Source organism: Brassica napus, chromosome C4 (assembly GCF_020379485.1).
Source record: "Brassica napus cultivar Da-Ae chromosome C4, Da-Ae, whole genome shotgun sequence".
Lineage (NCBI taxonomy): Eukaryota > Viridiplantae > Streptophyta > Magnoliopsida > Brassicales > Brassicaceae > Brassica > Brassica napus.
This window is the reverse complement of record NC_063447.1, coordinates 18,878,562-18,896,325: the sequence shown is the minus strand read 5'-3', so window position 1 is coordinate 18,896,325 and position 17,764 is coordinate 18,878,562. Positions and strand designations below refer to the sequence as shown.

General features: G+C 33.5%; 1 protein-coding gene across 1 annotated transcript; it reads right to left on the bottom strand.

The window, feature by feature from the left end:
- Positions 1-11,854: 11,854 nt before the first annotated feature.
- Positions 11,855-12,788, bottom strand: LOC106394623 (pentatricopeptide repeat-containing protein At2g27800, mitochondrial-like). The gene is made up of 3 exons (XM_013835191.3): positions 12,531-12,788; positions 12,342-12,442; positions 11,855-12,117 (listed from the first exon to the last, which is right to left on the bottom strand). The coding sequence occupies exons 1-3, from the start codon at positions 12,704-12,706 to the stop codon at positions 12,086-12,088; spliced, it is 309 nt and encodes a 102-aa protein (XP_013690645.1). The 5' UTR covers positions 12,707-12,788; the 3' UTR covers positions 11,855-12,085.
- Between the last annotated feature and the right edge of the window lie 4,976 nt (positions 12,789-17,764).

Sequence of the window (17,764 nt, the reverse complement as noted above, 5' to 3'; positions counted from 1 at the left end):
ATTTCGACTTGGTGAACCCTTAAAAAAATACAAGTTAGCAAGTTAATTAAAGGAAAAAATATAACGGTACAAATAAAAAAATACTAACCAAGTGTTATGGCCTCGTCGTGGGTTGGGTTGGAGAAACGGGAGATGCTCTCGACCTGGTTGTTGAACCAATAGATGAACCGGCATGACCCCCGGATCCTGTTGAGCAGCAGCGTGAGGGGCAGCGGGAGCTGGAGCGGGAATATATGCGGGAACCGAGTCATGAGACGATCCCGATGCACGGGAACTGCTCACCGAACTACGTCGAAGACGAGCTGCGGGGCGGGCTTCATCCTCGGCCCTAAAAAAAAAAAATTAATACATCAAACATATTTTCAAATCATTTCTATTTTTAATGTTTTCATTTATATATTTACAAAAGGTTTTATAAACGTTTCAAAAAAAACTATTAAACCTTTTATTATACATAGTTTATTACTAGAAACTTATAAAAAATAATAAAAAAATTTAAATTTTTTTATTATACATGATTTATATATATATATATGTATACAAAATTATAAAAAATTTATAAATATACAAAAATGTTGTTAAAAATTTATAAATGAAGAAAAATGTTGTTAAATATTTTTTTTTTTTTTTAAAAACATTTTATTATACATAGTTTATTAGTGGAAACTTATAAAAAATTATAAAAAATTTTAAATTTTTTATTATACATGATTTATATATATATATATATATGTATACAAAATTATAAAAAATTTATAAATATAGAAAAATGTTGTTAAATATTTTTAAAAACGTTTTATTATATATATTTCATTACTGGAAACTTGAAAAACGTTTTTAAAAATAAAAAAAAACGTTTTAAAAAATCAAAAAACGTTTTTAAAAATCAAAAAACGTTTTTAAAAATTAAAAAATGTTCCAAAAAAATCTAAAACAACAATCCAAACAACAATCCTAACTTATATATCCTAAACTATCCATTCAATCATAAAATTTTCAATCAAACAACCTAAAATCCGAGATCTAACTTCCAAAACCCTAAACAATTGATATAAAAGAAGGTTTGGGATGATTCTTACATGATTTGGGGCTTGGGGAAGAGATATGAGAGTGAGAAGAGGATTCGCCGGTGAAGAGAGGTGGAGAAGGGCCGGAATCGCCGGAGAGATGGAGAAATCGCCGGAGAGTGTGCGTTTTGAGAGAGAGAGGCCGCGGAGATATTGAAGAAGGAGGGTTATTATATCCGAGGATTCCGACGGACACGGGTTCGTCGGTATTCCGTCGGTATAATTAAAATATACCAAATGTCGATTCGCGAAAATTTTCAAGCGGTTTGGTTCTCCCGGACAAATTGAAATTCCGACGGAATGTGTCCATCAGTATATTCCGACGGACACATTCCGACGGGATTCTGACGACTTAGTGTTTAGGGTGTTGATTTCAAGTTTCTAAATGCAAAATCCAAATCTTTGATAATATATATAGTATTTGCATAAAGATTTAACAATAAAAATGTTTTATAACAAAATTTTACACAACAACATTTTTTGTAGTGTAAGCTTATATAAATATGATTGTATAAGTATATAATGTTAAGATGAGATGTTATGAAAACAATGATATGCATACATAAATATTTTAATGAGTTGTTATATTTGAACGGTTGCGATCTAATACTATACTAAACACTTATTATGTGTTATTTTCATAGTTTTGGCATCTAAATTTATAGATTTTTATGATTGAAATTTTATAGAAACACATGTCGTCGGTATATTCCGACGAAATACCGACGACCTTTCCAAATTTCAATGAAACCCAATGTCGTCGCTATGTCGTCGGTATATTGCGAGGGATTTCCGACGGACCAATAAAAAAAAAAAAAAACTAATCAGAATCTTCTGAATCTTCATCAAACTCCCCAACCTCGGCTTCTGGCTCTGATGAATGAACTGATGTAACACCAAACGCATTTTCCAGAAGGGATCATAATATTGAAGTTTCCGCCGCGAATGAACTGATGTAACACCAAACGCATCAATCTTCACTCCTCTATCTGGGGTGGTGTCATACCAATCACAATAGAATACTACACAACGCAATCCAACCATTCCAGGAAATTGGATTTCCAATATTTCTTTTATGTTGCCGTAGTAAACATCGTCACCAGAAAAAGATGAAACACCAGCATCATATGAAACACCAGCATCATATGATTAAACTAATCATTTGCATAGGGTAATATGATATATGACTCACATAACTACGAAGCCACGCAGCAAATCCGTTATCTCTAAGTTGTCGAAGCTCATCTTCTGTTGCATGCCTGTGAGTCATACGGAACTCCGCCATATATACACTATATACAAAAATATTATCAATATGAAATAAATTTATTGAATATTAATCTAACAATAAATGAATAAATATTTTTACCTCTCATATTGTAGAACATCTTCACAGTTGGTGAGCAAATATGTTTGCAAATGAGCGTGCTTAGTGTCCGTAAGTCTATGCTTAGTGAATTTTGCACTAAGTCGTCCTATTTCCTTGAACATGCTTGGGACAGTAACATTATATGTTGCTCTCTCCCCTCTATCATCATGCCGAGTAGGTCTTCGGTGTTTTGTATGCACTTCTGGTGGAAAATAATTTTCAACAAAGATTGCAGTTTCTTCATTGATCACCTGTGCCACTATAGATCCTTCCACCCTGCTTTGATTTTTGACCATCTTCTTCAGATGATGCATATAACGCTCAAAAATATACATCCATCTGTACTGCACAGGACCACCAAGTTCCAATTCTCTTGCGAGATGAATAGCAAGATGTTCCATTACATCAAAGAATGATGGAGGAAATATCTTCTCAAGGTTGCACATGGTGACTGGTGCGTTTGTCTTCAAATTATTAATACCCTCTTCAGTCACTACTCTGCTGCATAAGCCGCGGAAGAAAACACTAATCCCTACATAGATAAAAGACATAATTTTCGTAAGTATTAAGTTTTTATAAGCATAATTGTTAAATATAAAAATAAATTAAATTGTAAAAATATAATATACCTGCAATTGCTTCATGAACATTACGTGGCAATAATGCTGAAAAAGCAAACGGAAGGAGGCACTGCATAATTACATGACAATCATGACTCTTCAAGCCAGTAAACTTTCTTTCGCTTCTATCAACGCAGTTCCCCAAATTTGATGCATATCCGTCAGGAAATTTCACTTTATCTGTAATCCAATCAAAGAACTCTTCTTTTCTAGCACCATCCAGCCGATAAATGGGAAAAGGGGCCGTACCGTTCTCATCAACGTGAAGTTCAGAACGATCACAAATATCGACTAAATCCAATCTTGACTTCAAATTATCCTTCGTTTTACCTTGGATGTTAAGGACTGTGTTCATCAGATTATCAAAGAAGTTCTTCTCAATATGCATGACATCTAAATTATGCCGCAATAGATGACTCTCCCAATATGGCAGATCCCAGAAAATACTCTTTTTGTGCCTGTTATGTAGCTCTCCAACCGCATTGACTCGAAGGTTTTCATGTCCACCTACATCTGGCGTCCTTTCTGCATCAAAATACCTAAATTGCTTCAACAAAGATTTCCCACTAACTTCCTCAGGTGGACCATCAAACACCTGCTTGTTCTTCGTAAACGAAGTCTTACTCCTGCGGTATGGATGATCAGGTGGTAGAAATCGTCTGTGACAGTCAAACCAACACGTTTTCCTTCCGTTCTTTAGTTGGAAAGCATCTGTGTCATCTTGACAATATGGACATGATAGCTTCTCATGTGTTGTCCATCCAGATAACATACCATATGCTGGAAAGTCACTTATTGTCCACATAAGTACTGCCCGCATCTGAAAGTTTTCTTTGCGCGAAACATCGTATGTCTCAAAACCATAGTTGTTGCAACTCATATATTAGTGGTTGAAGAAACACATCTAGTGATCTTTTAGGATGATCTGGCCCGGGGACGAGAATTGAGAGAAACAAAAACTCTCGTCGCATGCACAAGCTCGGCCGTAAGTTGTACGGTGTCACAATAACTGGCCATAGAGAATACTGTCTTCCATGCTTTCCAAATAGGCTGAAACCATCAGTAGATAATCCAAGATAAACATTTCTTCTCTCTTCCGCAAATTCTGGATATGTTGACTGGAAATGTTTCCAAGCCTTTGCATCTGAAGGATGTCTAATCTCACCATTTGTGGAATGCTCTGCATGCCATCTCATTGCTTTTGCTGTGCGCTCACACTGATACAACCTCTTCAATCTTTCCGTCAAAGGCAAATACCACATTCTTTTGAATGGGATTGGAACTCTTCCCCTCGTCTCCTGATAACGAGGTTGCCCACAAAATTTGCATACATTCCGTGTCTCATCCGCTCTCCAGTAGATCATGCAGTTGTCAATACATACATCTATCACTTCATACGGTAGTTGAAGACCTGCAACAAGTTTCTGAACCTCGTAGTATGAACCCGGTGCAAGGTTATCCTCAGGTAGAATACCTTTGACAAAATCAGTAATCGCATCCATACATTCTTCAGCCAAATTATAGTCTGTCTTAATACCCATTAATCTAGTTGCAGATGATAAGACTGAATGACCATCTCTACAATTTTGATACAGAGGTTGTTTTCCTGCATCCAACATGTCAAAAAATCTCCTAGATTCGGGGTTTGGTTCTTCCCCTCTATAATGATCATGTATCATCTGCTCAGTACCTACACCATAATCTATATCCGTTCTAGATTCTTCTAACCTAATATCAGGCTGAAGTTCACTAACAGGCTGAGGTTCGCTAGTACCACCATATTCATAACAAGTTTCCCCATGAAGGTACCAAACTTTATAATTACGTGAAAACCCTTTCATATACAAATGAGTCCAAACATCAATTTCTTTTATAACCTTATTATTATTGCAAGAAGAGCAGGGACATCTTAACATACCACTTTTTGCATCCGGTTGCTGTTGAACAAGCCTCATGAATTCTCCAATCCCTTGAACGTATTCTTCCGTAAGCAAATTGGTGTTCGGATCCAAATGAGGTTTATCCATCCACGAACGATAATAAACTTCTGAAGACATGATTTTCACGGAATTGTTATGACTAAAGAGAATGAAGAGAGAATGAAGTGTGAATGAGTTGAATGAGGAGGGGATGTATTTATAGGAAATTGCTTAGGGACCTCCGACGACTTTCCGACGAAATTCCGACGGATGTAAAGCAGTCCGTCGGAATTCCGTCGGTATTGTCCAATCTCAAACGGCTATACAACGGTCATATATATTTGTCGGCAACGGTCACATGGTTCGTCGGAAATTCGTCGGAAAATACCGACGAAATTCCGACGACTTTACTGTTAATCGGAATGTCGTCGGAAATTCGTCGGAATATACCGACGAACTTCCGACGACTACAACGGTTACATTTTTTATCGGAATGTCGTCGAAAAGTCGTCGGAAAATTCTGACGAACCATGTTTCGTCGGAATTCCGTCGGAAATGGCCGACAGAATTCCGACGACTTCGATTTTTTGGATTTGGTCAGAAATTTGTCAGTAATCCGTCACAAATGTCCGACGACATTGGTGTCCGTCGGAACCTCCGTCGGAATTCGGCGTGTTTTCTTGTAGTGTCAGACTTCGGTTCAGGTTCCGGTTTCGATACCGGTTCAGTCTCCAGTGGTTGCGGCTGATCAAACGCATCCGAATTCATCGCTCTACGTGGGAGATGATCTAGACCCGAGCCGAGAGTGGCCGAAACACAACTGTTCGATCTGTTCAAACATATAGCTAGTGTTGTCTCGGTCCGAGTATGTCGCGATCAGAACTTTGTACAAACGCCCCTACACCGCGTTTCACTAACGTGTACGTCAAGAGTCTCCCCAAGGAGATTGGTGAGGACGAGCTAAGGAAACTCGCGGTGTTTCGGGTTTGTGAACTTTGAGTGTGCCGAAGCAGCGGTGCAAGCCGTTGAGAAGATGAATGGCATTAGCTTAGGGGATGATGTGTTGTTCGTTGGTAGGGCTCAGAAGAAGTCTGAGTGAGAGCAAGAGCTGAGAAGGAAGTTTGAGCAAGAGAGGATGAACCGGTTTGAGAAATCACAAAGAGAAAATCTGTCTTTGAAGAATCTTGATGATAGCGTTGATAATGAGAAACTTAAGGAGATGTTCTCTGAGTTTGGAAATGTAACCTCTTCCAAGGTAATAGCAAAAAAATGAATGCAAATATCTTTTTTTATTGATGTTACGTTTGTGTACTTGATCACACGTCCTCTAATTTATATGTGAAAGTTTATGGTTAATCCACAAGGAATAAGCAGAGGGTTTGGTTTTGTTGCTTGCTTATTCCATTCCTGAAGAAGCTTTATAGGTACACAATCTCTTATGAATACACAATCTCTTATTAATACACATTCTCTTATTTATATGTGAAAATTTATGGTTAATACACGTCTTCACCCGTACGTGAATCAGTTGGCATCTTATTAAGATCAATGTTGACCTTATTTGGATTATCTTGCTTCGCTTTATAGGTAACTCTTCCAGAGAGGAGCTCAATTCCAAAGACAATAACCTCCCCCCCCCTTCTTTTCATCAACAGAAAAACTCCAACTTGAAGCTACAACCAATTCCCAAACACCACATGAATCATAGATATGAATCATGGTAGAAAAAATGTGAAGTAAAATTTTTGCGACAATCAATAGAATATATAAAATGGCGTGAGAAGAAGCTTAGCATGATTTTTTTTAAATTTTTTTGTGAAAAATCAATTTTTAAATATATGGATGCTGAATATTTCCAAATATTTTCTTCTTGTATTTTTGGAACTGATTATCCTTATCCGAAGAATCTGCATTCTACTATATGTAAAACAGTAAACATGTTTGAAACTGATTTCTACATGTTTTAGAGTTATAGTAATGTGTAAATATTGATTTCTACAAATTTTAGATTTATAGTAATGTGTAGATTCCGATTTCTACAGATTTTTGAGCGATCGGTTAAGCACAGAATGTGTATTCCAAATATTTTTATAGTACTATTATTTACGTAGATCATGTATTCTAAACATAGTAGATTCAGTGAAAAAATGGATTTTATTTTCTATTTCGTAGAATGTCAATTCTACTTTTTGTAGAACAAAATATGAATCATGATTAAACATTTTTAGAACTGGAAAAAAACATTAAGTTGATATAGGTATTTCATCAGTAGTCACTATTTTTTATTTTTTTGTTTGTAAACATATTTATTTGATTTATTTTCGAAAATACTAAAAGGCATTCGAGGCAAAATAGTACAAAATAGAAATTAGCATATTGTGACATAGTTATCATTTTTTGGCCTAAAAAAATAATTTTCCCTACAATGTTTTATAAATAAACTCCATGGTGAATTTACATATAAATAAACTCCATTGTGAATTTACAGAAGCTCTTTTGGCATGTTTCCACGAGACTTTTTTTTAAAACAAAATTATCTCCAAACTTTGATGTAACCAAATGGTTTTATTTATCTCTATTTCCAATTCCGGTTTCTAAATTGCCAACCCAAAAGTCAAAATTTAATTGATTATTTGGAAATTAGACATATTATATGCGTTAATGAATTATCTATATTATTAAAACTCAAGTACAAAATTGGAGTGTTTGGAGACTTGAATATGACTATTAAAAAAATTTGAAGTGTTTGGAAACATGGATTGTAGTCTTTAAAAAAAAAATTAATTTTATTTGGAAACAATGATAGTAGTATTAAGAAAAAAAAATAATGGGCTTATCTTATTAAGAAAAATTGAAAGTACATCATATTATAAAAAACTATCTATCTCGACCAGTTTTAAAATACACGAAAATGAGTCAATCTAATTGCCTAAAACTTTTATTTTCTAAACTAACCATAAAACAAAATTTAAACTTTATATACATATTTCAAATCAAAATAATAATTCAAAGTTGATTTATATCAAAAATTGATTCAAATATATATATATATATTCAAAAATGGATTTTTACTAAACTATATTTCAATAACCATTAAAAAAAATGTTGTCAATATATATAAGAAAAATATAATACAGAGCCCAATTTGAAATACCAACTCAAATTATGGTTTTTATATTTTATATTAAGCATTTAAAATATAATATATGTAATTATTTATATGATGGTACGTATAAAATACTATTAATTATATGATTACTTATATGATAATACGTATAAAATACGATCAATTATATGATGACAATATACGATATATAATAATGACTAGAGGTGGGCTTTCGGGTACCCATACGGGTTTGGTTCTGATCGGTTTGCGTTTCGAATTTTGGGGTCAAAGATTTCAGCCCTATTTGGATATTTCTAAATTTTGGTTTGAGTTCGATTCGGATCTTTGCGGGTTTGGTTCGGGTTTGGATAACCCATTTAAATTATTTTTAAAGTTTTAAATCACTGTATATTTTAAATTTCTCAAAATCTATAAATCTATATTATTAAAACTCAAGTACAAAATTGGAGTGTTTGGAGACTTGAATAGGACTATTAAAAAAATTTGGAGTGTTTGGAAACATGGATTGTAGTCTTTTAAAAAAAAAAAAAATTTGTTTGGAAACAAGGATAGTAGTATTAAGAAAAAAAGTAATGGACTTATGTTATTAAGAAAAATTGAAAGTACATCATATTATAAGAAACTATCTATCTCGGCCATTTTTAAAATATACGAAAATGGCTCAATCTAATTGCCTAAAACTTTTATTTTCCAAACTAACCATTAAACAAAATTTAAACTTTATATACATATTTCAAATCAAAATAATAATTCAAAGTTGATTTATATCAAAAAATTGATTAAATATATCTATATATATATATATATATATATTCAAAAATGGATTTTTACTAAACTATTTTTCAATAACCATTATACAAAAATGTTGTCAATATATATAAGAAAAATAAAACACAGAGCTCAATTTGAAATACCAACTCAAATTATGGTTTTTATATTTCATATTAAGTTTTAAAAATATAATATATGTAATTATTTATATGATGATACGTATAAAATACTATTAATTATATGATTACTTATATGATGGTACGTATAAAATACCATTAATTATATGATGACAATATACGATATATAATAATGACTAGGGATGGGCTTTCGGGTACCCACACAGGTTTGGTTCTGATAGGTTTGCATTTCGGGTTTTAGGGGTCAAAGATTTTAGCCCTATTAGGATGTTTCTAAATTTTGGTTTGAGTTCGATTCGGATCTTTGCGGGTTTGGTTCGGGTTTTGATAATCTATTTAAATTATTTTTAAAGTTTTAAATCATTATATATTTTAAATTTCTCAAAATATATAAATAAAATAATATATTACCTATAAATTTGAATAACATATGTCAGAATACCTAAGCTTAACATATCAATTGGCTTGATTTAAAATTTTGGACACAGAATCAATAATTATTTTAAGTATTTTTGGTGATTTGAGTATACTTTAACTATTTCAGATATTTACTTTTGACTATCTATATATATTTTCAAGTATTTAAACTAATTTAAAAGTATCATTCTTGATGTTTTATATACGTTAAATCTAAAAATAATTAATATATATATAAGTATATAAATATATTTTTAGATAATTCGGGTACCCTAATACTTCGGTTCGGATCAGATTCGGTTCTCTAAATAACAAAATTTTGAATAACTCGAATATTTAATCAATTTATGTTCGGGTTTGGTACTATATTTTTGGATCGGTATCGGTTCTGTTCCTCGGATTCATTTTGCCAAACACTAATAATTACATGAAAAACAAATATCAACATATTTTTCAAAATATAAACCCGCGCAGGTGCGCGGATCAAAGTCTAGTTTTTTATTTATTATAAATGTTACTACCTCCGTTCCCGAAAGTAAGATGTTTTAGGTTTTTTTCTTGTTCCACAAAGATAGATTTTCTATATTGTTAAGTTACTTTTTTATACTTTTGAGGAACATTAATTGAGAATATTTGAATTGATTAAATTTCATTGGTGGAAAGTTATTGGAAATTGTATAATAAAGTAAAAAATAAATTAAATTATAAACATTTATTAAATTCTTAATAAGCGTGCATATTCTAGAAAATCTTACTTTCAGGAATAGAGGGAGTATATTTCTGTTACAAATTTACAAGTTTTTATGTTTGGTTAAAAATTACTTTCATGAAATATTAAAAATTAGATGTGAAAAAACAAAATTGGAGAAAATAAGATCATCACTTGTTAATAGATAATTTATAATGATTAAATTAGTCACAATTCACTTCAATATTACTTGATTTAATCGATTTTGACCAATTTAAATCAATTCAGACTAATATATAACAATTAAATTAGTCATAATTCACTTTACGATCACTTGATTTATACCAATTGTGGAAGCCACTTAGTCCATTGGTTTGACTAAGAGTTTATTAATGCTTTTATACCAGTAGGTCCAAGTTTCAATTCCCGAAAAAATCGATTTATTAAAACAATTATACAGGTTACAGAGGAAAGACTTACAAAAGATCTTCAACATAGTGCAAGTAAACCCGGTCAGGCGTAGATATTCATAGGGCGGCTATGGTAATGCAGTTAGACGCAAATCCTCGTAAGGGAGATAGTATTATCATTGTCGAATCGTCTATGTAATTTTTTTCATAATTGTAATATTCTAATAAATCAACGTTAAAAAACAAGTTTTATACCAATTTAGATCAATTTGGAGTAATATATAATGATTTAAACTTACTTGAATCACTTAAATCGATCAACTGATTCGGTTATGACCAACTTGCCACTTAGGGAACCATTTTAGACGCTGCTTAACAAAGAATTTTGACACCCACATAAATAAACTTGTTTCGACTTTGACGATTCTCTAGCTTCTTGACCAAATTGGAAAATAGAAATCTGAAGTAAAGAAGTTGTCCTTGTATTTGGAATATGTCAACAAAATTTTCGAAAAGAGGAAACGAACTAAGTGCTTTAGTGAAACCACATGGTGGCACAAAGCCAAACAATGACCATTCAATCATCATTATAAAGACTCTTCTTCTTGTTTTGGCATCGCATTGGGTCCCAAACGGAAACTTGGATATTAGTTTCGTGGAGTACTCATACCAAAAACTAGCGCCTGCAAGAACTCATCATTCTATATATTTTGTAACGTTCTGAAACAAACTCATACGAATTCTACTTGAGATAGAGAGAGACTTTCATGTCTTCAGAAATATCTGCAGAATTCTACGCGGTGATGGCTGGTTTCAAGTCTCTCTCTCTCTCTCTCTCTCAACTAAATATCTGCAGATTTCTACTTGAAGAGAGATAATGCCAAGAAAATATGGAGCGAGCTCTCATGGACAGAATAGATAAACAATACACGCCCTAGATTGGAGAACCAAAAACTCAAGAGATAATCGAGAAAAACAAGTATACACAACTTCACTGTGTCTTTAAAGAAGTGAGACAATTCACACAGTTTTTATCCTAGATTCGTTGGAAACTACAAGCGAAAATTAGTACGAAAGTAAAGTTATTCTCACAACAGGACATATGAAGCCAAGAATACATATCTCATGATATATGAATCTTAATAGGAGTCTGTCTCTATGCAGATACTTTATAACAAGAAAGGGAATAAGTGCACAGACGGTTAACACATCCTTCACTTGAGTCAAAAACAAGGGCACGGCACATAAATTGGTAGAAATGGAAAAAAAAAAAAGAGTCTCTCCCGTGCAAGACGGACTTATTTTTCTAAATTTGAAAAGAGTGAGTAGTATCCGGGAGAGGTTATATCATACATTCCTTACAATAACAATGTTCGAAATCACCATTTAATTGATAAGACAAGAACCCAAGTTACCCAACTAAATGAAAGCAATAACATCTGCCAAAACTTGTATTTGAGGGTTCCATCTAACATATGGTTAATGTATTTTAATAAAGATCTTGAAAACATCAAACAAAGCGGAAAAAGCCCATCCATCTACTACTTCAGGTGCTGCCTCTTAGATGGGACTGACATAGTTAGCAAATCTACCTGTTCGATGAAGATGCAAAGTTGTTAATTTCTAAAATCTAAATCACATCTAAATCAGCTCAGACACATTCAACACATCTTTTGTAAAGAAAACGTAACTAAAGAGATTCCATTTGCAGGAAATTCAAGAACCAATTATGCTTAAGAAAGAGTAGGCACTAGCTGTTGTGTTATCTAAATCCAAACACAACCAATCGGAAGCAGCTTTTGGTAGTATTACTCACATTCATAAGAAGTGAGGTCAGAAGGGAGTTTAGAAACGAGGCAAGCGGCAGCGACAACGCTATGAAACGGTTGATGGGTGCTCAGTTCTCGCCGCAGAAACCTTTTTTGCAGATTCAAATACCAAAAGTCCAAAACTTTATCAATGTATTTACATCAACTGGTAACAAATGTCAGGCGAATGTTATTACCTGGGAAGAGAAGAAGCTTCGATTCGAGTCTGACGAAGAGGCGACGATGGGGAGGAGTTAGAGTTCGGGACGGAGATTCTCGGCAGTCTAGGAGAGATCAAACTTCTTCTTGAAGCGGTTCGTAAGATGGAGCCTAGAGACGTTGACGACCTAGAAGCGATGCTCGTCGCAGCCATTTTCTCTTCTTCTTCTTCTTCTTCTGCTTCTGCAAGTATCGGTAAACCCTCATTAGTGGTTGGATTGCCGGTTCGCTAAACCGGAATACTGTAATTCGGTTTTGCGGACAGAGATTTTTTGGTTTATCTTTACTTTACACTGGATAATTAATGTTTTTAGTTGAAATACCACTTTTCAAAAATACACTCAATCAGAAATACACTATCATTTAGGTTTAAGATTGAATAAATTATTATTTAAAATTTCATATTTAGAAGGATGAAGTTGAGTTTATACACTTCTTTTAAATAATTTTAAGCATTTATAAATAATTTATGACAGTTAATTTTACCATTTTTATAATAAAATTAAAGTATTTATTAAAATAATTTAGAAAATGATATCAATTACATATCTCTTTTCCCAATTTTTCTCCAACCTCTCTCTAAAAACACTTTCATCGATCATTGTCGAAAGCGGTGGCCGGTTACCGTCCTTTTCTTTTGTTCTTGTATAAATACCTTTCGATCTATGATCGATTATCGGCTTCGTTCTGGCGATTTTCCCTTTCGCGATGGCGATTTTGCAGTGATAGTTTCAATTCAAAACATAGCAGTTCTTCCATCCTTCGATTTATCTTTGTTTTGATTGATAATAATAAAACGTCCGACTATAAAATCGGACTTGTTCTCCTCTTCCGCAATACATCATCATATCCTGTTAGCTATAAGTTGGATACTATCTTCTTCGGTTAAGCGCTCACTCCTTTCTAGAAGAATCAATCTTTACTCATCTTCATAGGAGCCTATGTTTGGCTAAAGGATAAAGTATCTTCGATGGTAAGGAGGATGCGATGTTGGATCTATTTTGGTTGGTCTGAAGGATATTTAGTAGAGTCGGCATTCTGAAAAGATGGTCCGGCAAAAAATCTCTTTTAGGGCAATTGAATTTTCCCTGTTTTATCAACTGGTGAAGAAAAAGGTCTTGCTTTCTAGCGGCGGATTGGACGGAAGATTGGAGCTGATGGAGTATAAAGCTTCGAAGAACAAGGCTTCGTGGTACAGAAGACGGTGGCGGTAGCTGAGCTGAAGCGGAGAATTCCGGTGAAGGATATCGCGTTCACACTTGCATGTTACTTTTTGGCCACGTGGCTTTTGTGTATTTAGTTTGTTAATGCGTGTTATAGATGTGTAAGTTCTTTAAAGATGTACTCCTTTAATATGCTTTAATGAAATGCAAAAGTTAACCAAAAAAAATTAGAAAATGATATCAAATCTGAAGTAAAATTTGAATTCTTCATTAATTATTCTTGAACAAGTTGTTAAAATGTAGATTTTTTTTTATCAAATTAATTAATCTAACAATACTAAAAGAGAGATATACTCAAAGGGTAGCTATGCCACATAGGATTAAAAAATCAGCCAATCAGAAACATGTTTTTTTGACACATCAGATAGGCTTCACCATGTGGGCTTCTACGTTTGGGCTTCAATTAATTTCTTATTGCCCAACTGACCCCATTCAGAAAACCAAACCTACGAAGGATGAATCTAACACTTCGTCTTCTCCGATTGAAGATCATACAAACTCAGTTCTAATCGAGCCACTCCTAATCAATTAATCAATTCTCTTTTTTACTCCCGTCAATCAATGCCCTCTTAATGAGTTCGTTTCACCTCCCTCTTTTTCTCTTTCTTATATACTGTTCTTCTTTCCTTTCTACAAGCCAAAACCCTAGAACCGCTCTAAGCTCAAGCCATGGCGATGAAACCAAACGGCAAGTCCCCTGTCTCCTTCGCTAATGATGAAAAAGTAATGTTCTTCAAAGATGTCTCACCAGGTCCCCACGAAACCCAGTTACAGCTACCATCTGGTCCATTTCTGGGAGGCTCGAAAGCCAGTAAAAAAGACACGTATTGTCCTGTAAATGCTCCTCATCGACGAACAGGTACGTGAATTCTCCATAATTTAGTTTCCACTTATTTTATTTTAAACATAGTCGTCTTATGTTAATCTTCACATCGACAACAGGGAATTGTTATTCAAGGATTACGTGTTAAAAATATTTGCATGATATGAAACAAGGATCAGTTTACAAATTCTTCAACTTCTATGGATCCAAAAAGACACTGGTATATTGGGTTGCTGATCATAGCGTAACTGTCTCTTTCTCATGGAACTCTAATTTTCCAATCATCTCTGAGTTACATTGCTTTATGATTGGATGTAGTTTTTAGTCTTTCTTCCTGATTAGATACCGAAATCTCGAATCTTTTTAAAGTAAAATAATTAGTTCAAGTTTTTAGAGTTTTTGGTTTGTCTTAATACTATTTTTCCAGAGAGATGGTGAGCAGGAATTAGAACATTTATGGGGTTTAATATGGAAACAAGCACAATAAAGCAGAAGAGACGATCTGGAATATTGAAATTGATGAGTTTTGTGTGCACTTGACATGATAAGCTTATATAAGATTTTTAACTTCTAAGCTGAGATCTCTTATGCAGAGCAAAGGACAATTTGTAATCGCTTGGGTATGTTCTTATGTATTTTCTTCTAGGAAGGTATATATGCTTACTACCTTACGTACCCAGTATTTATAATTTGATTTCATTTGATATATTTACCTCCTTTCCCTTGATTTCACTTTGTAATATGCTTTGGCAAGGCCTCCATGCAGGTACCATAAAGCAAAATTATAACAAGATCAGTGAAAAGAGAAAGCTTACACGTGTTGAGGTAATAGTTACTTATATGAGTGATATGTTTACAGTTGTATTGAAAAACATGTTCACAGCTTATGCTTAGATATTTTCTCACTAAGATCTGATTGGTTTGCCTATATATTTGCAGGTTATTAGTTGCCTAATTTTATTGGAAAATCTTGAATTATTGACTGTTTGACTCTACCTCCAGCTCTAAACCAAAAGTAAGTAACATCTGTATTAAGAGTTTTGTATCATTTAAAATCTTCGAGAGAATATATAACGATATCGTCTCTGTGTTCCAACAGTTAAGTCTTACCACGGTTCTGAATCCTCCTGTGCCATTTGGCTAGAGACCAAAAATACCTTCACGTAAGCATCTAATTATCCTGTAACTGCAGTAATTGTTAGCATCTTATCCATGGGTCTCTATTAGAAGGGTTATATAAATGTCGACATAGACCCATGAACCATGTCGTTTTGTGAACCTTATTGTGATTTCTTGAGAGAAAATCTGTGGAGGATTCTGAAACACTCAATGTCTGCTTGATATGTTGTTCAATGGTAGTGTGTGGTGTATTTGTTTGGGCAGGTGATATACCGTGACTTCAGATCTTCTAACGTACTCTTAAATGATCACTTTTTTGTCCAGCTGTAATCTTGCAAGAGAAGGACCTCAGGGCAACAATACTGACGTCACAACTGCAGTAAGTATTGTATACTTCCTTACCTTCTTTTGTTTATTGTGCTGTTAGTTTAGTGGTGTGCATTCAATTAGGTTCTGTTTTGGTTTAAGTGGTTTTAGATGATGAATTGATATTTCTTTTTTTTTTGAGAAAGAATATTTATTCTTCTTGATCCTTATCTCCGTTCATTTTATACAAAGTTGCAAGGCACGGCTACACAAAGCCCCTGAGTATGTTCAAACATGCTATTTGCGGTCTAAGAGAGATATTTATAGCCGGTGTGTGTTCTACAAGATCATAACCGGACAACAAACTTTTGAGAGGAACAAGCCAGCCACTGAACAAATAATTGGGTGAAATTCTTCACGCTTCAGCATGATCGTTAACCCTCTGTTACGCAACAACTACCCAGATGCTGGAGCAATCAGCAATCCACTTATAGTGACTAAAGAAGATTATCAAAGAAATGAATAGTAGAGATTGTTCCATAGAGTAAGAAGAAAGAATGTAGCCCCGTAACATGTGCAGGGGAGGTTTGAAAGGGTTAAGAGTATAACTTTTGCGTTTAGAAGTTTCTTTTCATGTCTGATACTATATATATATATATATATATATTATTTTTAATTGTTCATGCAATTGAATCGGTTTTCCAAAAATTATCAGTTTAATATCAAATACAAAGCTTGGGTTGCCAAAATCATAGAATAAAGGGTAAGCTTTATATATTATAACACCTGAACATGAAATTTTATATTACATATGTATACGTTTTCTTATCCTATCCACGAGAAAGCACTCAAGCTTAGGCTTTATAATTCACAAATGCATTTACATATTATCTCTTCTCAGACTCACTATAAGACCCAACCGCAAAACAAAAAGATAGTATTTTCTCTAATTTTGTTATGTAAAATTAAATACTTAAAATTCATTTTAACATTGGTTTTATAATTTATCAAACTCTGCAACTAGATTTATTTTTCTGTAAGTTCTTAGTAAGTCTTTCTCCCTGTTTTTACCAAAAAAATCTTTAGATAAGGAATACATTACAAATACTCTCTAATGTTTATTATCGGAACAATTTTGTTGTCTTCTAACCTATACAAACTAAAAATAGGGTTACAAAGGCGGCATATATAGTTCGGTCGTTGCATTTCTGGGGAGCATATAGCCACATTAATCTTACTATTATGCTGATAAAAATTCCTCTTACCAACTTTACTAACACATAAATCTCTTCTGTACACTATACTAATCCAAAACACTATACATATGGCGGAACCAGAAACATTTTGTATTGGGTCATAATTTTTTTATGGGGTCCAAATTTATTTTTTATGGGATCAAAAGAATTTTTCTTTTACAAAAACAAATAAATTTTTTGAAATAGTGGGGGTTAGCTAACCCCACTCTCCCTATGTTGCCTCCGCCCTTCAAGATAAATTTCTCAACTAAAACACAAAAATTTACAGTATTATTATATTTTATTTCCTAAATCTTTTGGCCATTGAAGTATACAATTATGTTTTTAGCTTCATTTAACTACTCAGGGAGATGGTCCATCCGTAAAACCGTACTTCTTTTTAGAGATTAATCTAGAACTTTCTATACGTATGAGATATCCTCGGATTGATCAAAAAAAAAAACAAGTTTGATTTTCTTTAGTCAACAGAAAAGCAAACATAAATT